The following is a 27,535-nucleotide window of genomic DNA, read 5'->3' on the forward strand; positions in this document are numbered from 1 at the left end:
AGAAGTGCCCTGCCTACCCGCTACTGGCCAGGCAGCCAACCAAGGTCTCCTGGAGCTGCAACCACACTCTGCAGAGCAGAGCAGTCCTGAGCTACCTGCCAGCATGAAGAACTGCTTAAAAGCATGACACAGTTCTTAGGCTGAACTTGAGCTCTACAAAGCAGACGTTATAAATGAGCTCTTAAAACACAGTGCATTTGTAATCGGAGGCCTTCCTACTGTCAACATGTTCTAACCAAAAAAAATTTTTTTCACTTGCAACTTTCAAAATGATTCTCCAGTCCAACCCTCATAATTTCCTCCCTTGGTCTTTTTCCCTAACTGATAACATTGAAAATTTAATAGACATTGGCTTGCGCTTGCCTTTTAAATTTTATTCTACTTAATGACTCAAACTTTTGTAATATTGTTATAGGGTTGCCTAAGGGAGGATAAAGCAAAAGATAAGTTGATCGAATCTAAATCTGTCTTCTTTTGAGGGACTTAAATTCTCTGTAAAGTTCACATTAAATTTGGCTTACTTAGACTGGAATAAATACGGTATCACATTTTGTTGTTCCAAGTTTAACCATAGAAATCTTTCATGTTCTTCCAAAGAAATAGCCACTTAAAACTAAAATTGCTTCCAAGGCATTAAAAAAAAAAACAACCAAAAAAACAACAACTCCACAGCTTCTTAATAAAAATAATGATTTCTTTTTTTTAATAATACTAATGATAATCACAATTACTGATCCTAAATATGAGAAAGATATACACATGTAATAAAATAAATGAGGTTTATTCTGCAAGTATCACCATGGAGTCTAGATGGCATTGCACAATATGGTTCCCAGGGAATGTAAATGTAGTATGACATCAACTCACCTACCACAGAGCTCCTGCATTTTAATTTTTTTTAAAAAGTTATCTTCATTGTTGACAATATTACAGATGTCCCCCTTTTTCTCCCCTTGACCTCCTAACCCCTGTTCCTGTCCTCTTTCCAGGCCTTCACCTCACTATTGTCTGTGGCCCTGGTATGCCTGCATTTTAAATTAAGAGTCTGCTAAGTACAGGAAGAGGAAGCAGGCTGACTGAAGGCAGCCCACCATTTTCAAATCTGGTGGAATTAGCAAGGTATGAGAGAGCTGGCTGGTCTCGACTCAAAACCAGATACACCAGTTCTAGGCTCTGTTCTGTGCTACGTAAGTTCTGTAGCCTTAGTCCAATCAATTCACATTTTAGGCCTCAAGATTTCATCTATAAGTTAGAGGGATGATCTAGCCATCTCAGAGCTCCTTTTAGGAATAAAATTCTATAATCATAGAAGAATATGAGAAGCGTATGTTTATATACCATTGATGCCTCATTGATACAATTCATTCTGATCTATTTATTAATCCCAGTCTCTTACAGATTACTAGCAGAGGTTGGCTAGGTGATTTCCAATTACACGAGGTCCTTTATATCATATAATATCAGTTCTTTCAAAAGATTCAATCCTCAGTCATTTCAGAGATTCAAAGACGACTCTCTTCCAATTATGGAGGCTCTGCTGCAGTACAATTGCCTTGGAAAGGTTGGATATAGGCCTTCTAATCTGCTCATTAAAAAGAAAATGACTAATTTACTGGAACCTTTCTTCATAATAATATATCAAAGGTCCTACCTGTCATCAACTTGACCTTGTTCCAGAAGACGCTGTCCATCAGTAATGATCGAGTGCAAAACTTGTTGACGACTGAACATCTCAGCTTGAAACAACTGTTATTAAAACACACACACACACACACACACATAAAACCACATAATTTAGAGTTTCTAATTTTAATGACCCATTCTCTAATAAGTTTCCAAAAGTTCTGATTTAAGTAAGGTCATGAAAAATATATCCAGCTGAGTCGGGATACATGTGCTATCCTGTAGTGCAGAAGTCATGTAGTTTTAATTTAAACCATCAATTAGGATAGACTTAAAGTTTAATTTCTGTTTACCAAAACTGACTAAAAGTAGAATTATGTTCCTCTCCTTTCTTTCAAAATCACCTATAAAGTCGGTTAGCACATAAATTGTATTCCAGGTCCTTCTGTATGCAGAGTATGACTTGTTTTCAGACAGAGACTAGCTTAAGACCTTTTAAAAAGTTAAAGAATGAAAAATAAAACAATCTCTTTTTTTGAACTCACTATTTTTCAGTTTAATTGGGTTAATAAAATTATTTCAATACTAAAGAATTCAACAGAAATGATTCCAACCTTTTTTCAATTGTTGTTTAAACAGGTTTATTGAGATATAATTTATATACCATATAATTCACCTATTTAAAGTGTGCCATTTAATGATTTTTATTATATTCACAGACTTGTGCAACCAATACCACAATAAATCTTAGATCATTTTCATTACCTCAAAAAGGACTCCATACTCATTAACAATCACTCCCCATTTCCTCTCAATCCCCACCTCCAAGTAAGCTTTAACCTATTTCTCATCTCTATAGGTTTGCTTACTCTGGACATTTTATATAAATGGACTTATGCAATGTGTTATCTTTTATGACTGACTTCTCTTCACTTAGCATTATGTTTTTAAATCTGATCTATTTTGCAGTATATGTCAATAGAGCGTTTCATTTTTATTGCTGAGTAGTATTCTGCTCTATAAATATATTTTATTTATTGATTCTTCAGTTGGTGGATATCTGAGTTGCTTCCACTTCTTGGCTACTATGAATAATGCCACTATAAACAACATTCTTGTGCAGGCTTTTGTCCACACAGATATATGTGTGGACATATATTTCCATTTCTCCTGGGTGAATTCCACTTAGGAATGGAGATACAGGGTCACGTGATAACTCTACCTTTAACTTCTGGAGGAGTTTAAAAATGCTTCATTATTTTCAATTCCTATCAGCAATGTGTAAGGATTCCAGTTTCTCTATTCCCTCCCTCATCTACACTGATCTTTTCCATGGTAGTCATCCTAGTGGGTGTAAAGTGGTATCTCATTGCAGATTTCATTCATTGTATTTTATTTCCTCATCAGTCAAACCAATAAAAATGGACTTAGAAATACCTTACACATATTTAAATTCTTGATTCCTTAAATGTGAACAAAATGCTTCAAAATTCATTTTATTCTTTTAAATTCTGCAGTAAGCCTTTTCTCTGCTTGTAGGTAAATCCTATCTCCATAAAATATTATGAATATATTTATAAACACGTGGAACAACTTAGTCGCACCAATAATAGAGGCTCATAGCAAAATAACTATTTTGGGTTTTGTATCTAGTTTTCTATCAGTGTTTCTTGAGAAAATATATTATAATCTGGTCAAGAGGTATACTTGGAAGTTTTGGTATCTTGATTCCCTAGTATAAAATGCATATATGCTTTAAAAAAAAAAACGCACAATTTTCATTTATCAAAGAATTTTTATCAAAGCAGAATCTCTATAGCAACTCACCTTGGCAATATTAATGGAGTCTGTAACTCAATTTGAAAATTGAATCCAACTTTCTGAACTCCCCCCACAACCCTGCCTGCCTCCCCTCCCCACTTCTGTTAAGTAGACCTTGACCTCAATTGTGACACTATCCATTCAGGGTATTGAAGCCGGCCACCGGCTTATAACCAACGATGGGGCAAAGAGTAGGCTACAATTGTGATTAACCCATCACAAGAAAGAAGGCAAAAACAGTGTGTGCATTTGAGCAGACTCAGCACAGCATTCAGCCCTTCAATTCCCCCACATGGCACTTTGTAGCATCTTTAAAGGCCTATTGAACTGCCCCCAAATCTACTAGCATCACTCACCTCGTGGGCTCTCTGCTGCTCCAGAAGATGCTGATAATTGCCTGAAATCTCCACAGCTAATTTTTGCTCCGTCTGAACCAGGAACTCCATCCACGTTTCGCATTTTTCCAAGAAAGTCTGGTGTTGTAGCAAAAATGACTGCAACTTACTGACAGAATAAAGGAAAGAGAACAGTGGCTATGTTGTTGCTTATTCTTCTATCTTTGGCATATAAAACAAGATTAAATAACTTCTGCCTCGGATTTTAATTTCACTATCACAAACTTTTCACGTGAGGTAGTAAAATTTAGAAAACAAAATTAGAAAAAAAAGTTTAAAATGGTTAAGTTTTAAGAATGACACGATGATGTATCTTTAATATATTTTTATGTAGAAGGGCTTGCTATTTTTTGAATAAAAGAATATTTAATACATTATACATGAGAAAGCACAATTTGAGTTTCTTACTTTTAGTTCCGATTTTGGACACGGAAAAGACCTAGGCTTTATAACCGCACACCAGTCATGAACTTGTTTCTACTGACATGTCACAGCAGCCAAAACATCTCCCGGAGACTCTACCTGAACCTCTCTGTGGTCTGCGAGGAGATGAGGGACCATCGCCGATTCAGACTCTGCATCCGCTTGATTTCCTTGTCATTCAGGGGCAGCCTGTAGCCAAGCTCGTTCAGGCGGTCTAAATCTGGGGCCATGCTGCTGAATTTTAACATCTGTCCCTGAAAGCAAGATTCAAGAGCGGGTTTAGCACCGTGGTCAGGAAGGGGAGGGAGCTGTCCCAGTGCTCAGTGAACTTGGATTTCAGGAAGTTGTTCTGTGCATTTCCAGGCCCCTGCTTGCCATCGCGTGCGCCACAAACAAAGAAAAGCTGCCCCTTCCAGTCAGCATCCGGGGCTGCCGCTGCCGCTTGGCCATAGCTACTCACTACCCTTTGGGGAACAGTTAGTAGTTTGCGTGTATTATTTACTGGATTCATTTCCTAATACAAAGTAATTCTTCATAGAACTGATAATGAAAATTATGCTGACGGCTGAGAAGGCTTACTTCTTACCCTTTATACTTCATTTATTCCTGCTAATCTGTTCCTTTATTACTTTATCATAATAGTGATAGTAATCATAATTAACATTTATTGAGCACTTATTTGAACTGAACATTGTCATAAGAGCTTTACAGGTGATACAATAACTCATTTTTAGTCTCAAAACAATCCCGTAAGGGACTACACTACTATCCCCACTTTGCCATGAGGAAAAAGAGGCCCAGAAGCTTTAAGTAAATTGCTCAAAGTCACCCCACAACTAAGGGGGAGAGCTACGTAAGCAAGAGTTGCTGGGTTCTTGATAGACGGCTCACAATCCCACTCCACACATTATCTTAAGAGCTTCAGCTTTAAGTCTTTGGCCCCAACCCCAACGTTGGTGACCACCAACTGAGAAAGCAGTCTGTGCTTTCAGCCCTCTTCCTCCTTCAGTCCCAGAACACGGCTGCCTCTTCAGGTCTGCCTGTGGGCATGGGCAGCCCTGTCCAGAAAACCAGCCACAGGAAGGAGAAAATGCCAGGACATTGGCTGTGGGCACTTTCCCTTTGCGTGCTCTGCAAAAGGCTCACCGTCCTGGAGAAGGAATTAACTCCTAATAAAAAGGTAGGCCTGTGTCCCAAGTTTTGAGTTTTCCTTTTGGAGGACAGAAGATAGAAGGTCCGGGACGAGGATTTCAACACACTTGCCTTGAGTTCTTCCATCCTTTCCTGGATGGTCGACAGGTCAGACGAGTGGCTGGGGTCCTGGCCTTCAAGTATTTCTTCAGCTTCTACTATCCAGGCCTCCAACCCTTCTAAACTCTTGGTAAAGGTTTCATAGTCAAGAACTCCAGCCTTTTTATTACAAAAGAAAATCAATAGTTAGAAATCTAGTGAAAGGAGACGGATGCTGAAATTATTTCTCATGGTCTATTGTCCAATTGCAATGGGACAGACAAGGCTACAATGATTTACATTTTCTTCTTTTTAATTATATAATTTGCTAAAACCTAGAATGCGTTACTTCTATGTAGGATTAATTAACCAGTTAGAGTCACTCTTAAATATATTATCAAACAGAAATATATCCTGATTCTTGCAAAAACTTATGAATTTTAATATTAAGCCACTTAGCATTTATTAAGTGAACATATTTTACTCAGTGCCACAGAAAAAAGCATTGGTTTAGGGGCACAATTACTTTGTAAAGAATAGTGTAGCTAAAACCGGTTTGGCTCAGTGGATAGAGCGTCGGCCTGCGAACTGAAGGGTCCCAGACTTGATTCTGGTCAAGGGCATGTACCTTGGTTGCGGGCACATCCCCGGTAGGAGGTGTGCAGGAGGCAGCTGGTCGATGTTTCTCTCTCATCGATGTTTCTAGCTCTCTGTCCCTCTCCCTTTCTCTCTGTAAAAAATCAATAAAATATATATTTTAAAAAAAGAATACTGTAAAACGCCTGGCTTCCCTTATTCCCACTGAACATGCCAGGTTTGTATATATTTTTATTCTGTGGTCTTGAAGGAGGCGGTGTCCGGATGATGAAAATTCTTCTTTCCTGAGTTTACACCCAGAAGTTACAGAACACCCACTTGACAACACATGCTGAGAGGAGCCCTGTACCTGTAACACTGTCTGCTGTTTGCAAAGAGTCTGCTCCAGGCCACACAAGTGTTGGCTCAAAGACAGCTGGTCTGAGTGAATGGCTGCTGCTGCGGAAGCATCCACCTGCTGCTTGAGTTGCTCTCCCAACTCGTGGAGAACAAACAGGGAGTCCTTAACGGTGCCCAGCTCTCTGAGGAGGTCCTGCGGAAGAGGAAAATAATGCCCGTCATGAAATAACATGCTAAGTGCAGTCCGAATAATAAACAATCGGCAAAGGGCCACACATCTAGAAACGCTCCGTTCTTATCTGACAAGTTATTACATGAAATCACCTTCACCTGAAGGAAAAATAATCAAGAACTGAGTCCAATTTATAAATCCAATTTCCTCTGGCTTATAATTCTGACTGTAAAAGGTGGGGACAAGAGCTACCATGGAAAATACTGGAAGTGCAGCTAACCCCCAGCCATGCACACCAGAACCATTGCGAGGGTTCCACACCTCACTAATAAATCCAAAAGGCACACGCAGCCAATGTCCTGGCATTTTCTCCTTCCTGTGGCTGGTTTCCTGGACGGGCCTGCGAATGCCCACGGGCAGACCAGAAGAGGCAGCTGAGTCCTGGGACTGAAGGGAGGACAGAGGGCTGAAAGCACAGACTGCTTTCTCAGTTGGTGGTCACCGACGTCAGGGCTGGGACCAAAGACCTAAAACTGAAGCTCTTCAGATATTGTATGGAGTGGGATTGTGAGCCGTCCAGCAAGAACTCATGTGGATTAAAAATGTTAAAGAACACATTTACTATCTATACTAATAAAAGTGTAATATGCTAATTAGACCGGACAGCCAAATGACCTTCTGGATGAAGCTGGAGCTGTGAGGACCAAGCCCCTTGCACGAATTTTGTGCATTGGGTCTCTAGTTCTGGTCATAAAAGCCACAGAGACTTTTATTGTAGAACACAGGGAAATGCAACAAAACATCCATACACAAGAAAAACAAATCTACAAGTAGAGTCAAGAACAGCAAAAGTGGACAGTTTTTTTTCTGCTTCTTCATATATTTGATATCAAATTGAAAACACAGTGCCACATTTCACCTTTTTCTACATAGTATTATAGGCCCAAGAGATGTGTTTATCAACAGTATCATTGTACAATGGGTGGTCGAGTGACAGTGGTTGTGACACACCCTCCTATCTCAGCAGGGTGTGGAACCCTAGCGATGGTTCTGGTGTGCAGGGCTAGGGGTGAGCTGCACTTTCCATCGTAGCTGTTGCCTCCACCTTTTATGCTCAGAGTTATAAGCCAGTGGAAATCTGGTTTCTGATTTCCATCTTCCACTAAAGCGATGACACATGACTGACTCTTCCACCTGCTGCTGGTGCCCCTAGTCATGGAGGAGAGAGCAGAGCCTGCTGAAACACACACAGGGCCTACTGTGAGAGGAGGGAAAGCAACTGCCAACTTTACCCTTGACATAGCTATCAGATGCAGGCACAAACAACTGGGAGCACTGCACTCTAAAACAGGTGTATCTCCACTCTGGAAGGCTGAACACTGAAAATGACTAATCTTGTTAAGGATAAACCTTCGGTGGATGGAGAAAAGCAGGGGAACTATATTCACCATCAATACTGAACTTTAGCTTTCAAGTGATGATTTGTTATTAATGGATAGTATTAGACTGGGTCCAACTTTTATTTATTTGCATTTTATAACTTGCCTAGTTCTGATAAATTGAATGGGAAAGTTTATCAGAAGATATCTGAAACAAATTCATTAAAATAAAGACAAAAAAAGGACAACTAATAAGAGCCATGCCCTGGGGGAAATAAGAGAACTGTTCCCGGAAACCTTAAGTAGGTTATTGGCAGATACAGTGAAAAAGAGGACTATTAGAAAGCTATTAAGAAGTACATCCATAAATCAGGAGAGAAAGACTTCTTTGTACCATTAAATTCTTAGAAGACATTATGTTGATGCTTATTCTATACTAGAGGGCCGTTGCGTGAAGATTCGTGCAATAGGCCTTCCTTCACCTGACTGTCGGCACGTTTTTCTCCCACCCAGGACCCAGGCCTTTGCTCTGGCAGCTGTCTTCTGCCTTCACTTTGGCTGGAGTCTTTGCTGACTCTGGCCAGAGTTTGCATTCTTGGCTTCATGCCAGCTGGAGCACCACTCCTGTAGCTCCTCTTCCCCACCTCCCACCCCCCTGCCCTTCCCCTGATAGCAGGTGTCCAGCTCCACTTGGCCAGGCCACTCTGTTCCTGGAGCAGCTGGGGGGAGAGGGGCACCACCATCTTTGTCCTGCTGCTTTGCATATTCCTTCCTGATTGGCTGGTTGGCATTGCAAAGGTATGGTTAATTTACATATTTATCTTTTATTAGTGTATTATAGATAATAAAAAGGATAATATGCAAATTGACCCTATCAGCAGAATGACCGGAACGACTGGTCACTATGACGCACACTGACCACCAGGGGGTAGATGCTCAACCCAGGAGCTGCCCCCTAGTTCGTGTGCTTCCATAGGGGGAGTGCTGCTCAGCCAGAAGCTGGGCTCCCTGCTGGTGAGCTCAGCAGGGATGCTGGGAGCCTCTCCCATCTCCACGGCAGTGCTAAGAATGTCCGACTGATGGCTTAGGCCCTCTCTCCAAGGGTCAGACATTCCCTGAAGGTTCCCCGGCTGCCAGAGAGATGTCTGACTGCCAGCTTAGGCACAATCCCCCAGGAACTGGGCCTAAGCTGGCAGTCCCAGACTGCAAAATGGCACAGGCTAGGCTGAGGGACCCCCCCACCCCGAGTGCACGAATTTTCATGCACCAGACCTCTAGTGTAAAAGATAATGAACCAAGATGGATGATCCCTTTAACAATAGATTTTTAAAAGCTATAACATTATTCTCCCTAGGGTCATTTCTTATATTGACCATCTCCGTAGAAACAGGCAGCCTGTATCGTTCACATGGGTTGCATTAAGAAAAGCGGGAAAACAACCCATCTTTTAAAATGGAGGTGAGAGGGCCCTTCCCAATCTGACACATGTGTCCTGAAAACCTAGCAGGCGCCTTGATACGTAAAACAGTCCTTTGGGGGTCACGTCTCCCATGCTGAGACACACCAAAAGCTTGCCCACATCAGCACTCGCCCTGCCAAACCGGAGAAGTCCAGGGAAGGCGTGTTTGGCAAACAAAACACGATCGTGCCCGAACGTACGTTGCAGTCTTGCACCCACGCAGCCACTTCGTCATCGGCGATGTCCTTGCTGGCAGCGGCCTTCAGCAGCTCCTGGGTGCGGGCCGCCTGCTGCTGGACCGCCGAGGCGCACTCGGCCGAGTAGTCCCGGTGCCGCGCCCACAGCTGCAGGAGGGCCCTGCTGGCCTGCAGCTGCTCCGCCACCTCCTCCAGCAGGCCGTTCCATCTGCAAACGAGAGCCAACACAGGGCGTGGGCAGATCCCCCCCCTCGCGCCAAATGCTCTGGCTCCCCGTTTCATGTTTCACGATCCCGCCTCATGTGCGCTTGGAAGTCATGCAAGGATGTCTCATTTCTATTGCACATCATAAAAAGTGCATGTCACACTCACTCCCCCGGAGAAGGCAGGAATGAGGCCCCTCTTGGGGTTCAGAGCAGTTCTGACTCCTCTCTAAACATCCCTACCGCTTTTCCTTACCACTAACTTCATTTTGTCTAAAGTAAAGCATACGTGGGATAGAGTCTACACAGCCCAAACTCAGAACGCTGGCGAGTTTTAATTGTTTCATTGCTTACAGTGTGGTTGTGCTACATGTAATGCACGAGGGTGTCACGTTAGCAAGCTCCATACCTCAGAGTGACTTCCTTCAACGTGTTGGTAAGCGTTTCTGTCACAGGTGGGTGGCACTCTTTCAATAGCTGTTTGGTGACAGAGTCAAATTTCTGTAAGCTCTTCTCCTGTTTTTCTAGATCGCCTTGAAGATTCTGCCCAAAGAAAAAATACCACAGATAAAATAGTAATTTTGACCTAAATGTAAGTCTGAGTCTAAAAGTAATTTGTAGCTGTTTTCACGAATATGCACATTTGCATACAGAAACAAGAGATGTCGCCGCAATGCTTTATAGGGAAGGATTACTGATAGTCTCAGTTCTTAGTGCAACCAAGGGAGGGTCTCAAATCTTAGCACATCTCCACAGGTGGGGCAGGCTAAGCAAAGTCCAGTCCTATTTAACGCTGGCACCTGATTGCCATCAAATCAAAACATGCCAAGTAAAGGCCCTAGATTCTTTCATATCTTAAGAGAGCACTTGCAGGTGTTAAACACGGACAAGGCTAAGTTAAAAAGTACTTACAACCTGCTCAAGGTTATAAAGAACACATTTACTATCTATACTAATAAAAGGGTAATATGCTAATTAGACCGGATGTCTTCCGGACATCCTTCCAGACAAAGCCACGGTGGCGGGGCAGTGGCACAGCGGTTAGGGGCTTTTAAAGTTACTCTTCTCAAAATAAGTTTTAATGATTCTTAGTTTTTGCAACAAGAACTTAAACCTCTTGAGGGCCTGCCCTGCCAGCCCATAGTCTGCATTCCGTGGCCGGGGAGAAAGAGCAGTGGCAGGTGGATCTCCAGGGCCCAGGTGTGCTGGGAAGTGAGGGCGGCAGCTAATCTGAGGGCAGTGGCCTGAGCTAGGAGGGGTGCTGTGTTTAAGTCAAACAGCCACAGAACCAGGATGCCATTTGAATATAGATGAATCTAGATGAATGCATTGATAATAATGACACAGGAAACGTAGCATCCAGTGCTAGAAACAGAGGCATGTGTACACACTGGGTAGACCAAAGATATTACGCTAAATAAAAACAAAACAGTAGTTTAAAGATTTACCACTTTTGCTATCTTTCTCTTTGCTTTCTTTTTAATCCCTTAGCATACCTTTGGAGAAGCAGGATGAAAAGAGAAAAGAGAAGACAGAAAAGGCAGCGACATGGATCAGGAAGATAGATGTGGATATAAAGTCATTTTATAAAATACACCCATGTGGATATTTACATGTTAGAATTTAAAAATCATTTAATTAGATACCATTAATCTAGAATTCGGTATCCACAGGCACATTTGGGTGAGTAACCGATAAAATTAAGTTTTTAGTTTGGCTGTATCAAATGTTTAGAACAATATCTGCAGTTAAATTATGCAAACATTTTAAAAATAATTAAATGTAAGCAATAGACAGCAATATTTCAGAATGATGTCCACATGTGCTATTTTCTTCATTTTCTCAAATTGAAAAGCATGTTGAGGGCAGGCTGAATTCAGTCCTCACCTGCAGATTGTCCACCTGGACTTGCACAGCTTCCAGAGAGCCGACCAGCAGCCGGAACCGGGAGAGGGAGTACCTGGCCTCCATGAGGCAGCTGTTCAGCTCGTCCAAGGCTGCCTTGTGCTGGCTCCACTGGTCGTGTGCGGACCGCAGCAGCATCTGTAACTGCCCCGCCTTTCCCAAGAGAAAGACCCTTTTTAGAACTGCGTAACACTTAAAGTTACAAAACATATGCTCTTCAACATTAATATTGAAGAACTTTATCAGGTTTTCGGGCATTATAAATGAACTCAAACAAAAAAGATTTCAAACGTAAGATATAGCAATATTGAAACCGATGCCTCTCCTCCTTTTGAACACTCAGTCTAAATCAAAATTCTTAAAAAGGTTTTATACATAATCTTTATATGTAATATATATTATATACCTGTATTATATAAAAGTGATGAAAAGCCTATGTGTTCAATACTGTTTAGGAAATGAGTGTTTTGACTAATGCATCAATTCGTTTAATCTTCACAACAACTCGATGAGGTAGATAACATCATCCCCATCTTACAGATGAGGAAACTGAGGTACAAAGATCTTTGGAAATCACCTGGGATCACACTGCTAGAATGTGAGAAGTCTATATTTGAAATGAGGCAAATCTGGTCCCAGGAAATGATAACTATCAGTCTATCTATCTATCTATCTATCTACTTATCTATCTATCTTTCTCACTTATCTGCACACACACACTCACAATTAGTACCTTGAGACAAAAACTTCTCATAACATTTCCCCCATACTTATCTGCAACAGAAAAGTTTTTAGTTTGTATCTTTTAGAAAGATATCTGCTTTGGACTTCCCAGATGTCAGCCCCAACCTTCTGAATGCAACCTTTTCGATATCGAGGAACTATGACCACAATTAAGAAAATCTATAGTAATAGAAGCATAACATGCTAATTAGGCCAGACATCCTTCCAGACGACCTTCCAGATGTAGCCAGGGCTGCGAGGGAAGCCCGGATCCCAGGTGCCAGAAAGAAACCGGTGCTGGCAGCCAGGAGAAAAAAAGGCCTATTCTTGCATGAATTTCTTACATTGGGTTTCTAGTAGATTATATGATAAACTAGAGGCCCTGGTGCACTAAATTTGTGCTGGGGTGGGGGGGTGGGGGGGTGTCCCTCAGCCCAGCCCACACCTTCTCCAATCTGGGACCCCTTGAGAGATATCTGACCACCCATTTAGGCCCGATCCCACTGGAACTCTGGCTCCCAACTCCTCGCCTGCCTCTGCCTGGTTGCCCCTAACTGCTTCTGCCTCCCAGCCTGATCATCCCCTAATCACTCCCCTGCCAGCCTGATCGACGCCTAACTGTGACCCAGTGGATATGTAGGAGAGGGTAGGGAGTGACCCAGTAGATATATAGGAGAGGGTAGGGAGTGATCCAGGTGGATATTTAGGAGAGGGTGTGGTGTTCCAGGCGAAGGACACAGCCAGTGCAAAGTCCTTGAGTGTGGACCAGGCCTGTGGAGTTCAAGAGCAGGGAGAGAACTGAAGCCAAATGAGCCTGCAGGAAAGACAGCTGTTGGAGATGGAGATGAGGTCAGAGGGACCCTGGAGGCCGGGTCACGTGGGCCTTCAGGTCCTCACCAGGTTTTGTCCTCATTCTAAAGGAGACAAGAAGCTATTGGCCGGTTTGAGCTGAGGACTGCTGTGACCTGGCTTCCATTGGAACAGGACCTCCTTTGGCATGGAGACTATTGAGGAGGTCACTGATAACCTCAAGGTGAGCAGACAGGGTGACATAGACCTGGGTGATAACTGCAGCGACTGGGCAGAGTTAGATTCTGGAAAAACACCTGACCTGTTTGCTGATGGACTGGATGTGGGGTATGACAAAAAGACAGGAGTGAAGAATGACTCCACAGTTTTCTGTCCGAACAACTGGAAGGGTAGAATTGTCATTGACTGAGATGGGGAGAAAGTGTAGGTGTAGGGGGAACAGGAAGTGGTTTGGACATGAGAGTTTGAGATGTCTACTGGTCATGCAAGAGGTGATGTTTACAGATTGGGTTTCTCTCTCCACCCCAGCCTCTGACTCTATCTAGATTTTAGGAGAGAAATCCAGGCTGGGGATACACATTGGAGAAATGTGTGTGCCTAAATGGTATGTATAAACATGGAAATGAATGAGGTTATTGTATATTTATTATAGAAAAGTTCTGAAGCTAGACTTTAAAAAAAGAGGTTAATAGCCTGGCCCATGTGGCAGTGGTTAAGCATGGACCTATGAATCAGGAAGTCATGGTTCAATTCCACGTCAGGGTACATGCCTGGGTTGTGAGCTTGATCCCCAGTGGGGTGTATGCAAGGGGCAGCTAGTCAATGATTCTCTCTTATCATTTATGTTTCTATCTTTCCCACTTCCTTACTCTCTGAAATTAATATATATATACACACACACACATATATATACATATATATGTATATGTATGTATATATGAGGTTAATAAAATATTACATATATGTATGTATATATGAGGTTAATAAAGTGAACTTAAGTACAAAGAGACGATGAACAGATTCGTATTAATTACTCAGTTACTTTAGAAAAGACAACAGCAGGTCATGAGCGTGACATGGCAAGCAGGGCTTGGAGCCAGCGCTCACAAGATTAGCATTACCATGTGGTCTAAACGTGCCCAGGTTTGCTTGAGCTCCCGCAGTGTGCTCACGACGGCATCAGACACTTCTTCTTTCTTGTCCTGAATCAAAGCCAGTCCATTTTGTTCAATCTTCTCCACCTCTTTTTCCTTGGCTTTAATCAAATCTTCTAGATCCTGAAAGATTAAGAACACAGTCATTCTAAATTGTTCTATTATGATGCATTGAAATCGAGCCATTATAGTCTCATATCCTCAAAATCTCTAAATAACCCAAAAGCTTATAATTTTCAGGACAGGGTCTCCATAGGAAAACTGTTTCCTGCATTTAAATTCTGTAAATGGCCTTTTTATTCCATGATAAATTAGCATAACTTACCAAAGTAAAATTTGATTTCCTAATAGATAAGGAAATGGCACCATGTAATTTTTTTTTTTCCAGGAAGCTACAGGAAATAGTCAGAACTGGTAACATGATTATGTTCTTAAATTAATGCATCTTACAGTTGGAAAAAATGTCCTGTTAATTTAACCCATAGAGTAAAATGCAATGGAATGGTATTCTGTACCCCAGGATTTGCCAGTATTTGAAGTTTAGTTATATTTCTGCTTCAATGGAGCTGTGGCATATTACACACACACACACACACACACACACACACACACACATATATATATATATATATATATATATAATATTTTAAGCTGTTAAAAACTAGGCAAATGTAAAAAAATAAATAAAAACTAGGCAATTGTAAGACAGTATTGTTATATTCTATCAGTTGATACTCTGCCATGCTTCAGTGAAAATTTATTTTTCTCTCCTTAATATCATAAAGCTACTTTTGTCATGATGTATTAATTGGAAATTCATGCATTTAGTAGCCAGAATAGATCATTTGTAGTTTTTAATATTGGTTTTTAATTTCCACTTTATAATTCTGTAAGTATTTTGACAGTTTAGATAGTTAATCAGAAGATGACTATAGTGGTTACTAGGATTATGGGTCATTTATGAAGCATAGAAAACATAATTAATTTTACTATTTAAAGATATTTATCTCTACCTCCCTAAAATATTAAATAACCATAAATAATCCTTCCAATATGTCTTTAATATGATTCTAAAATTCAACCTGGAATTAAATGTATCCTCATTTATCCAAAGATATACTTTGTTCAGTGAGCCCTGTGGAATTAATGTCCCATTGCTCAGAAACACATCTCTAAAATGCTCTGTACCTTAATATTGCCATAAAAGCAAACCCAGCAGGAAAACCGGGCTGAAATATATATTTTGTGCAAAATGAAGTTGCGATCCTTCCCTTTTAATAGTAATTAAAAGATGATCTGTTTTTGATCAATGAAGAAAAAAGCCAAACCCAACATTTTTTGCTATAATGAATCATTCTTAACTTAATTCCTACATAGCAGTTTCTATGCTGATTTAAATGAATAAATCACCTCGAAAGAGTGGAAAAATAGTCAAGATTTTTCAAACGAAGTAAAGCTTGAATCCAGTCACCAATTTAAGCATGCTGGCTTGAATTTCAAACTTTGGTCCAGAAGAACCATTTCCCAAAATTGACAATAAATTTTGATCAAGGCTTGTGGTACTGCCAACAAAACATGCCAGTTAGGAAAAAAACAACACACACGCACGCACACACATGCACACACACATAAAGACCCAGTGATGCCCCCAAATAGCTGAGCGGAGCTACATTCATTCTGTTCTTTGTTTAGAAAAACGACTTTTCATTTGAAATCCCAAGTTGGCCTTGGCATCATGTGCCTCGCCCCACGCTCCCAGCTCTCCTTCCTGACACTGCCTGAGGTGAACCTGTGGGAGATTAACCTTTGGGTCCGAAAAGGAGTAAAACCTGCCAGGCGTCCACTACATTTTCCAGATAACAATGTCTCTCTCTATTAAATAGAACACATGGACATGTAAAGGAACACAATGGAAAATGGCAGGAAAAGAGAATGGAAAAGAAGAAAGACATGCTAAGAAAGAAAAAAACAATAGGACAGAAGGAAGAAAAAAGAGAAGTTACATTAAGGTATCGTTTCAGTCTTTCCATGACAAGGTCTGTCACCACACTATGCAGGGAGCACTGATCCTGCTCATGCTCATACGTGAATTACCTTTTAATTGTAATGTTAGTGTTTTAACTCTTGAGCTCATCAAGAGGTATACATTTTCATAATCCAAAGTCAAAATTTGAAATTCTGACTTATTTGCACCTTTTAGAATTGATGCCTAAATTAGAAATGCTACTGGCCCCTGGAGAGGCTCCAGGTTTGATTCCTGGTCAGGATACATGCGCAGGTTGCAGGCTGGATCCCCAGTGCGGGGTGTGCAGGAGGCAGCCGATCAATGATTTTCTCTCATCATTGATGCTTCTCTCTTCCTTTCTCTCTCAAATCAATAAAAACGTATTTTTAACCAAGAAAATGCAATGATATATTTTTGGCCTTCCGTCTGATGTGAAGCTTTTTTTAATTTCAAGCTATTTCTCTGTGTGATGGTTTCCTTTGCCATTTTTAAGCATCTCTGACTGGCAAGCCATTATCTTGTCAGCCCAGCACAGGGCATCTGCTCTGCCTTTTCTGAACCGAACGGCTATGCTTCGGAGCTTAAATATATTAATACCTGACTCTACATGTGCCCACAGAGGAAGTGCTTCTCAGAAGGGAGTTCATTACTAAATGCCTTTCTTCTGGAAGTCTAGAATATCAAAACTAGCTTTGGGAAAGGGGCATTTCAGCAGAATTCCTTCCCAGTTGGGTCTTCAAACTGTTCTTAGCAAATGCTATCAAGAAGTGTCCAAGCTAATCTGTAACACATTACAAATTATTGAATTAGTTTTAAAAACAACTATTGCAGGGTTCATTATGGCAGCTCCCGTGTCGTCTGTAGAAATAATAATATCTGAGGGAAAAATAAGTGTTCTTAGGTCAGTGGTCGGCAAACTCATTAGTCAACAAAGCCAAATATCAACAGTACGACGATTGAAATTTCTTTTGAGAGCAAAATTTTTAAACTTAAACTATATAGGTAGGTACATTGTTATTAACTTAATTACGGTACTCCTAAGCTGGCCTTCGCTGAATCTCAAGGGGCCAAAGAGCCGCATGTGACTCACAAGCTGCAGTTTGCCGACCACTGTCTTAGGTCAATGGGGAACATTTAGAATGTGCCCACTGTACCCGAACCTGCAGTCCCTGTCACTACCAGAGCAAGCATGTGACACAGTAGTCACACTGGCACCTGTGAACTTCCCCCCCCTCATGAGAGTTGAGTCAGAATCCAATCAAGACTCTAGTGCTAACTCCATTCAAAGAAAATACAGGAGAGAGAAGAGCAAGTTAAATGCCACTTTAGGGAAATACACAGGCTGATCTTGGACCCGGGGCCAGTCTACATTTTCTCCTGCAAGTTCATAGTATTAAGAAAACATTATCAACTTAAGAGAGCTAAGGAGCAAAGGAGCATGTACACACTGCTGTATCTTTCTGGGAATAAATTAACTAGAAATATACATTTTATATGAAATTTAGGAAATAGTGTTATGGGTTGAACATTAAAAATATTAAGGGAGCCTTGGCCGTTTTGGCTCAGTGGATAGAGCAGACTGCAGGGTCCCAGGTATGATTCTCAGTCAGGGCACATGCCTGGGTTGCGGGTTCGATCCCCAGTTAGGCGGTGTGCAGGAGGCAGCCAATCAATGACTCTAATCATTGATGTTTCTATCTCTCTCTTCCTCTCTGAAATCAATAAAAATATACTTAAAAATATTAAGGGATTATGGTAAACTTTTGGTGGTGATAATGTTATGATTATATAAGAAAAGTCCATTTTGTAGAGCTGGAAATTATAGCAGGCAGGAACGAATGGGCATGCTATCTGAGATTAACTATGACATCTTTCAGAAGAGAAGAAATAGGCAAATACGTCAAAATCTTGATAGTTATTAAATCTGATGATTAGTATTTGGTGATCAGGGGTTAGCAGCATCCTCTACTTATGAGTATGTATAAATATTCTGTTTTGAATTTATAAAAAGAGGTGAAAAGACCTAATGGACAAATCCTATAAACTCACAGAATCAGAGAAATTTGTAATCGAATGCAACTGTTCTCAATATTTAACTCTCAGTTCTCAGGAAGGGCACTTCCATGTGGGACATGCTGTGAAACTGTGGCCTGGAGCGTGTCAGCCTCCTGGACAGTTAGTTACCTGACAGTCTTTCATTGCGTTCTGAACTGAAGCCTGGTCTCCGACTCGATGCTGTTGTTTTAGCCTCTTTTCCTGGGTTTCAAACCACGTTTTCATACCTTGCACATTGTTTTCATATTCTGACCACGATTCCAACAAACCTTCCAACAGCTGGATCTGAACAAAAGTAATGAAATGAAATTTACAATTTTATTTTAATTTCAAATCATTGGCAGGCCACTATTTCCTCCAAACTGAGAATTCAAAATTCATAAAATACAGTCCACAGTATGTTTGATTAAAAATGAATGTTATAACGTGCGAATCAATGACTATTTTTTGGTAAGCAAGTAAAGATCTTAAGTCTACTTGAGACAAAGGCAAAAGAAATTAAAAAACTAAAATTACATGAAATATACAAAGGGTGGAGGTCACATAAGACAAAGTAATTGACATGATCAAAGAACGTGTAGAGCCAGCAGTAGCTGTTTTGGCTCAGTGGATAGAGCATTGACCTATGGTCTGAAGAGTCCCAGGTTTGATTCTAATCAAGTGCACATGCCCCGGTTGCAGGCTCAATCCCAGTAGGGAGCATGCAGGAGGCAGATGATCAATGATTCCCTCTCATCATTGATGTTTCTATCTCTTTCTCCCTCTCCCTTCCAATCTGAAATCAACAAAAACATGTACGTATTTTTACAAAAGAACATGCAGAGCCATGTATGTATCCTTTGGTGGGATTCTCTCCAGCAGCATCCCCGAGCCCAGTGTCTGTTGCTATCCTAACACATACAGTTACTTTTCTTGATAGAGTCTATCTCTTCTTGGAGTCTTCATGAAATACTGCAGCAGGGGCCGCGTGGCTTACCTTCTCAGCTACTAGACCCTGCAGGATCTGCCAGCTTTTATTCATCGCTCCGAGTTGCTCAGCGAAATCCGTCTTATCGCTGCGCTTGCTCTCCACGTCCTGAGTGCTGATCTGCAGCACAGACTGGTTCACAAAGTCAACTGTCAGCTGCTTACAGTTGATGTCTATCTTAAAGCCCTGGAGCGAGGATGGAGAAAAGAAAGCAAGGTCAGCTGTGGGCATGTCCTGTGTTTCCTCAGGAGCTGGAGAGCCGTCAGTAACCAAAAGGTTAATATCATCACTTCCATGGGTTAGTCCAAATGGCACAGTCTGTGTGCATGCATAGAACCTGTTATTTTCAGAAACTGAATGTACTGTATATAAGATATATATGAATACAGTAAACATTAATTAAATTTATACCTTTTGAATTTATAAATATATTTGAATTTATAAATATATATATGGCAGAGGATGTAGAATTGGATACATTTTATGATTATACTATAAAATATTTATATATTATAGTATCAATTTTTATGACTTCTTAAAATGGCACAAAATCTTATTCAAAATGATTCCTAATACCAGACCACTTGTCTATGCTTTTCACTAGGGAGGCAATGTTCTATTTCTTATATACCTATCTGGTCGCTATGGATGAAATCTATACCTCACATCCTGATTGCCATCGCTGGAGTTCGTATGCCCCTTCAAATAACATAGTTCCAAAACATGAAAAGGTAGAGATAAAACATGTGTAACCAATCACCTTATATTTCTGAAGGTACTCATCGATGGCCTTGCAGCCTATGGCATTTTTTATATCCTCTTCATCCTTTTGAATGACATTCTCCATGAGAGAGATCCAAGTCATGACTTCCGAAATGGCATGGCGCGAGGGCAGCTTATCCATCTGGAGCTGCCCGGGGAGGAGAGCAAGTCACAAGTATTAGAATTCACACCTGGTGCCTGTTGACCTAAACACCCCACACGAGCCCTTATTAATGTCCCCGCATAGGCAACTCTTCCTAATGCCATGTTTGCATCGTAACCTCATTGCAAGCTTAGAAGGAAACAGCAGGCAAACGCTGAACAAGCACAGTCATCCTATGTTCACTTGCCATCCAATACTATAAACATTGTATAAACACTGGCTAATTAATCAAAATACCAGAAAGAAGAAAATATTATTGTTATTTTATAGCTAGTTTTATGACTTTCAAAAAACGTAACTACAAAACACTCAACAGATGTATCTTATTAATTAGCTCATAAAATCTCTGTGTATTATGACTCAAGAATGTTAAAAGGAGAAAGAAAAATACCACAATACCAACTATCATTTTCGAGGGCTTTGGCACTCTCATATTTATTCCTAAGAGCATGGCCAACTTCTTCAGTCTCTAAAATATATTTGCAAGTCCGAATCTTACTTAACACAGCATACATTTGTGAAGCTAGTTATTATAATAATTTGGAAAAACATAAGCAATCATTTAAAATATTTATGGATTTCTCTGAGGTGCAGAGTGATGTGGAGATAAATGTGGGCTGTACAGCAGCTGATTAGTAGGATTAAAAATTGGCATTAAACCCATCTATCTTACTGTATCTACAGTGATGAGCACAAAAGAGAGAGACATAAACTCTATGGGAGTTCAGAGGACATAAACATGTCTCCAGGAAAGAGGAGAACTGACTTCCCTTCTCTAACTTCTCTTCCCTGTTGAATGAATGCCAGCTGCTGTATAGTAGGTAAGATCCTAGGTCTTTTTCATGTATTATTGTTAAATCTTCAAGGCTACCCACTTTATAAGGTAGGCACAGTGACCCACACTTTGGTCATGAGAAAACAAAGAATTTGAGCAAGACCAGGAGGGACTGTAATACACACTCACATACGCACACACACTAAAGAAGCCCGTGGGCCCTGCCAGTGTGGCTCAGTGGTTGAGTGTCGACCTAAGAACCAGGAGGCCACGGTTCAATTCCTGGTCAGGTCGCATGCTGGGGTTGTGGGCTCCATCCCCAGTGTGGGGAGTGCAGGAGGCAGCTGATCAATGACTCTCTCTCATTGATGTTTCTCTCTCTCTCCCTCTCCCTTCCTCTCTGAAATCAATAAAAGTATATTAAAAAGAAAAAAAAAAAAAAGCCCTTGGAAGATCTGGCATTTGTAAATATGGCATCTGGTGAAGGGCTTATCTTAATATGCAGTCCAGTGGAAGAGAAAAAAGACAAGACATCGAAGACAAAGTTTATTTAAATCCGCGAGCAAAAGCAGATGAAGGCAGCTTTCCGTTCCATCCTGCTCAAATCGGCATGCCCCAGGAAGCCAAAGATGCATGCTGTACCTGGTGGAGCTTCTCCTGGACAGTCGGAATACTGGTCAGCAGGTCCGTCCACTGTCCGTCTATGTGTGACAGCTCGGAGCGCAGGGCGGCCGTGTCCACTTTCTTTAAGCGGAGGAGCTGGTTCCCAGTGCTCAGAACGGACGACTTCAGGGAAGATTTGGCATTCACTTCCTTGGAAAACTCCTGAAAGAAGGAGCAGAGTTCAAATCAGGATTAACGAGCCTGGCTTTTCCTTTAAGGAAAAAGAGACCAATTGATGACAAAAACAACGTTTCTTTACATCTTGAAGGGGCGTTATGGAAAGCATGGCAGAGAAAAAAACAAAAGCAGCCTACTCCCTCCCGGAATCAGAGCCAACAAGGAAGCCACTACCTATAAAGTCCTGAAAGAGGCGATGTTGAGCCCGGTATGCCACACAATTACTCCACACAGAGTTCCCACCAGGGGTTCTCCAGAACTTGGAGTGGTAAGTTTACCCCCTGACAGGTAGCTTCCTCTCTTCTCCTGCAGATCGGACCTCACCTATCGGCCTGTAAGACAGTACATGTGAGTCCAATGCTTCACACGCTTACCAGGAAAGCATTCAGGTGATCACGGACCATCTCCAGTTCTTGGGGAACAGTCACAGATTGCTGAGTCCAAAATTCCAGCCTGTCTTTTGCCGTCTGCAACCAGTGAACGAGAGCCGCGGACTCACTCTGATATCTGTCAGTACGTTGATGAAACTGTTAGGTAAACATCCAATCCCTACTTTCCGCTAACCCATGTCACCCGTCCATGTAATTTTATTTTTTAAAATGTTTATTGAATTTATTAGGGGTGGCATTGGTTATTATAATTATATAGGTTTTGGCGTGCAATTTTATCATACATCACCTGTATTTTATATTGTGTGTTCACCACCCCAAGTGAACTCTCCATTTATCTTCCGTCACCATTTATCTCCTCGTTATCTTCTTCTATCTCGCCCATCCCTCTTTCCCTCTGGAAATCACCCAATGGGGTGATTTGCTAATTGGGACCCAAATGCTAATCTTAAAGGAGGCATGATAGATTTGGGAGAATAATGCCCTATGTTCAAACTCTCAAATTCTTACTCCCTTAATATTTATGCCTGAGGCAAGTCAGTCTCTCCAAGTTTCAGCTTTCTCCTCCCTAAGCTAAACATAAAAAATGTATTTCCCCTATCTGTTCAGGTGGAGGCTATTCACACCATATTAAATGACTGTTATTCAAAGCTCCTTAAAATAAAGATGGCATAGAAATAGAGTATTTCACTTTGTAACATCACCCCCTCCACTTCTCTTGAATATTCCTCTTGTCCTTGAGAAACTTCATTTTCTCAAAACTACTCTCTCTTCTTTCCCCCTAAGGCCTTACTGTAACCACCCATGTGCAGCCAACAGCTCAAAGGTAAGGTACCCACTTCCCTACCCACTTTGGATTACATGTTTATACGATTACATGAGAATCCAATTGGGGGCTTTGGGTTTCTCTTTATTTGCCAAACTATGTGACACATTCCTATAGGGACCATGATATCTTTTAAAGTCCTGTACCCACTAGCCTTATAAATACTCTTTAACACTAATCTAAAAAATGGGCCAAATAGTCCTTGTATTACCTGGTCCAGTGTTTCAATATCGTTTCCAACCTGTGAAGCTCCTTAGACACCTTATTGGTACTATTTAGCCAGTGTTCCCCGAGCTGGTTCAGCTGGCTCTCCAGATCTGAGCAGCTAACAGACATCAGAAGGCGCTTCCCGTCATCCAGCGCCTGATATAGTTTGGGCTGGTATTCATTAAGGCTGGATTTCAAATGCTGAAATGATGAAAAATACCGGGTCAGGAGTTTGGATGACGCATTTCGTCTTTCTAAGGATCGGTTTCTCTGGTAACCATATGTCCCCATCATCCTCAGTCAAATTTAAATTATTTGCACCCAAGTAATGTTGGAAACTTTGAGATGCTTCACCTACTACATCTAAGTACAGATGTCCTTACTTATTTATTTTGGTGGTGACTTTACATGCATGTAAGCCTATCGAACTATAATTATTTCACCACATAAACTACAGGACATGCCTGGTGGAAGCTGAGTTTTCAAAAACACACACCAGTTAATGCTCATAAAACAACAATGATTTTTTTTAAGATAGTTGGATAGCAGGATAAACTACAGAAAATGCTTGGTGGAGACTGAATCTTCAAAAGGAGCTGTCATGAAAAAAAAGAAAGAAAAATAGAAACCTTCTTATAGTCTATTATAAAACCAGCCCTTAAAATTCATGTGCCTGCAACAACGTCAACAGCCTGAAACCAAAGTACCGGTGCTTCGTATTTGATTGCAAGTTTGTTTAGATTCTGTGAAGACCATGGGAGCGTTTCAGAAGGAAACGTGGCAACTTCCCACACCGAGAGGCCACGTGGACGCTGACCTGGTAGAGGGTGATCCGATCCGTGAGCCTGTCCTCACTCTCCTCCACCAGCCCCACGCTGGGAATGCTGCCCTCCACCGCCTCCAGCTGCCGGCGGAGCTCCCGCTGGGCCTCCTCCAGATGGGACCATGTCTGGGAACACAACATCAGTCCGTGAGCGAGAAGCCCTCATGAAGGAACAGCATTCCTCTCCGTGCGCAAACTATGCACTTGACAGATTCTCTCTGAAGTTCAGTCAGAGGGAGACGTCGAGGTGGGGGTTGGCTTTGGGAAGCAAAGGATGGCTCTGAAGCCAGGAATCAGACAGTGACCATGAGAAGCATTAACAATGGCCCGTGGCATCTGCAACTAACTAGCAGCAGGAGCAAGTGACTGGCCATGGACAAGCCACTCAGCTTCTGCAAACCTCATTTTTCACATGTAAACGTGGGAATGATGACATCTATGTGGTCCATTTGGAGGGTTAAACAGAACGATGTATGCATTATGCCTGGAACACAGTAAGCATCTGATTACCCAGTGTTCCTTCTTTACCACGGTAATGAGGAATGCATGATTTAACGAAAAGGAACAGGCTTGTTTACTTCACGTAGGAAGTGAACTACATACATTACACATGCAAATTTAAAAAAGCACAGACATTTAAGAAATATGAATGTATCGCATAGGCAGTCTACTAAGGAGAACGCTCATGTGACTTTTTTTAAAATTCAGATTTTTATTTTGTTTTAAATGGGAACTCTTTTTGCCAATCACTTGAAGTTCACTTCAATGATTTATGCCAAAGGTCGGCTGTTTTTCAGCCCGCCTCTCAAACCCCATACCTCGTCCTGCCCAGGATGAAGGCAGACCCATGCAGCTGCCTCTGAGCGTGGGGAAGGCTTTATCAGAATGCGAATGGGAAACTCAGAGGGGGCAAGGCCACGCGTGATGCTGCTTCTTCTGGAAAGTTCTGAGGTTACAGGAGGCAAATGGCAGTAATAACTACCCTGCCTTCCTGGGCTGCTTGGCAGCAGGGGGTCTGCTGCAGGTAGGGCTCTGTCTCCAGCTCTCACCTCTAGAATGTACTCCAGCTCCACGCCCCTTTTGTGAGCCCCCTTCAGGACGGCTGAGGCCTGTGCCATCACTTCTGCGTGCAGCTGAGTTTCCTGCAGGGCCGCAAAACTGATGATCTTTCTGAAGAGCGTCTCCGTCAAAATCATGTGGGACTCCAGACCCTGGAAGTATTCCTGCAATTTTTCAGGCAGAAAGAGGTCAGCCACTCATTCCTATACTACCATCAGAAAACATTGCTTCACTCGGGGAAGCTGATGGTACGCAGCTGATGTGTGAGTGACACTGTCCCATTGCTGCTGGCCTCCACCTTACCCCAGCGGAGGCAAGGGCTCCTGACTGGCCTCTTTTGTTCCCCCACCATGAGCATCACACAGGGCTATGCCCTACACAGGGCCCTTCAGACGTAACCAGCCTCTGCTCTCCGAATCCTTCCTCCCTGCGGTCTGGGCTTCCTTCCTGACCTGACCTACCTCTCACTGACTCCACCTTCCAAACTGGCCTCCCTTGTCCCTCGCACATCTTAGTTTTCATTCCCCATCCGGGCCTCTGTTTATACTCCTTACTCACCTGACACACTCGCAACTTCCTCCCTCTCTGGTTGGGCTTGAGTGGTACTATGTATTCTAAATTTCCCTCAGATTATACCTACATACAAGGAAACTGTAGACCTTGCACGATCCTGCAAATGTGTTTTGAATTGTTCCTTTTTCTGAATCAAAGGGCCCAGACGCAGGGATAGGGTTTATCCCACTTCCTGTTCCCAGCACCACAGGTAGAACTGAAGGACCGAGAATCTATACGCAGAAATAGTTAGTGTGTGCTACATGCCAGGTACTCTATCGGCACTTGACTAAACTCATTTACTCCTTACAACTCTTTGAGGCAGGCAGATGTATTTTCCATTTTACAGATGGGGACACTGCACGGTCCAGTCTATGTAACTTGCCCAAGGTCACTGCCGAGCTAGCTCCCCCTCGGAAAATGCTAGCTCCCCCTCTGAAAATACTCTGGTCAGGAGGAGCTAGAACCATTTTTTTTAAATCAACCATCAATTATTTTACCATAGAAACTTAAAGTTGGAAGAGAACTTGAACGTCACAGAGCTCAAATTTCATGGGGAGCTGAAATTCCTTTTACAGCCCCATTTCCCTCTGACAGCCTTGGATGGGCTTCTCGTGGGCAGGAGGGCTGTCAGTTCAAGGCAGCTTACTCCTCTCAGCACTCTTCATCTATGGAGCTTAATTTCTCTGTTATTTATAGTCATTGATCCTAGTCTCTTCTCTGGAGAAACTCAGGAGATTATTTTATTATTAGGGTCAAAGATTTGAGAAAAACCAGCTGTGAACTTTAAAGCAGTGTTTTCAAAGCCAAATGATAAGGCCTTCATAAATCACCAAGTTTCATAAAAAAAAAACCTCTAGGAAAAACAGCAAGAAGTCTAATAGTAATTAAAAAAAAATCTACCTTGAGAAGCCACCAGAGAGCTCCATGATAGGAGAAAGTTAACCATCTGTAACCCAACGGGAATTTGAAAGTTTCCCTATAGGAACTTCTAGTAGCTTTGGAGTTTGGGGTTCTGAACTGGCAAAATTATTGCTAATCATGCAAGAGTTACCTTTGTGAGTGCATTAAATAGGCATGGCTGAATTAAGGAGCAGGGTCTAACTTGAACTTGGTACGGCACAGACTGCTGGAGCAATAGCAAGTGTGATTATGTGGCAGAAGGACCTATTGTCCCCAGAAGGAAACTCTTGCAGCCACAGCAACTAAAGGAGCATGTGTTTAGGGCCATAAGAGCTGGGCGCCACAGGTGGGAGAAAGCAACCCATTCCCAGAGCAGAGCAAGGAGTCCTTGGCCAGCAGAGAGAACACCCAGAACTAGATGAACAATGGGCATAAAAAACACAAAGGGAAAGAGCAGTTAAGAGGGAAGCTGGGCTCCTTTGAAGAGGGTCCCCGAGTTTCCCAGTTTATGAGGTGAGAAAGCCCGGCTGATGCTGTGAGGGAGGGATACTTAAAAATCACTGCTGAGGTTGGTATTCTTTTTTAACTGATAACATTATAGAGCACAGCCTCTGTAATTGTTCTATGCTACTGAATGCCAGTGGGTTTGCGTACACATGTGTCTACCATTTTAAAGATTTGAGTGTACAAGTAGGAACTCCTAAAAGATTGAAAATACTGCGTTTTACTCAATATTTACGGTCAGTGAGACTATGCTTGCACAAGTACATCCTCCCTCT

At 41.9% G+C, this 27,535-nt stretch overlaps 1 protein-coding gene across 2 annotated transcripts in view; it reads right to left on the reverse strand.

Annotated features, from left to right (window-relative positions):
* Positions 1-27,535, reverse strand: part of SYNE1 (spectrin repeat containing nuclear envelope protein 1) — a 359,148-nt gene that overhangs the window by 62,677 nt on the left and 268,936 nt on the right. For both annotated transcript variants that reach the window (XM_084890175.1, XM_084890176.1), the window contains 17 exons: positions 25,292-25,465; positions 24,237-24,368; positions 23,424-23,620; positions 22,372-22,504; positions 21,800-21,982; positions 20,218-20,367; positions 19,467-19,643; positions 18,620-18,775; positions 14,398-14,553; positions 11,726-11,896; positions 10,248-10,381; positions 9,639-9,843; positions 6,439-6,621; positions 5,526-5,672; positions 4,362-4,516; positions 3,801-3,948; positions 1,652-1,746 (listed from right to left, as the gene is read on the reverse strand). In XM_084890175.1, the coding sequence (XP_084746301.1) occupies positions 1,652-1,746; positions 3,801-3,948; positions 4,362-4,516; positions 5,526-5,672; positions 6,439-6,621; positions 9,639-9,843; positions 10,248-10,381; positions 11,726-11,896; positions 14,398-14,553; positions 18,620-18,775; positions 19,467-19,643; positions 20,218-20,367; positions 21,800-21,982; positions 22,372-22,504; positions 23,424-23,620; positions 24,237-24,368; positions 25,292-25,465 (2,696 nt within the window). The remainder of the gene's footprint in view (positions 1-1,651; positions 1,747-3,800; positions 3,949-4,361; positions 4,517-5,525; positions 5,673-6,438; positions 6,622-9,638; positions 9,844-10,247; positions 10,382-11,725; positions 11,897-14,397; positions 14,554-18,619; positions 18,776-19,466; positions 19,644-20,217; positions 20,368-21,799; positions 21,983-22,371; positions 22,505-23,423; positions 23,621-24,236; positions 24,369-25,291; positions 25,466-27,535) is intronic.

Source organism: Pipistrellus hanaki (genome assembly GCF_964339955.1).
Source record: "Pipistrellus hanaki genome assembly, chromosome: 7".
Lineage (NCBI taxonomy): Eukaryota > Metazoa > Chordata > Mammalia > Chiroptera > Vespertilionidae > Pipistrellus > Pipistrellus hanaki.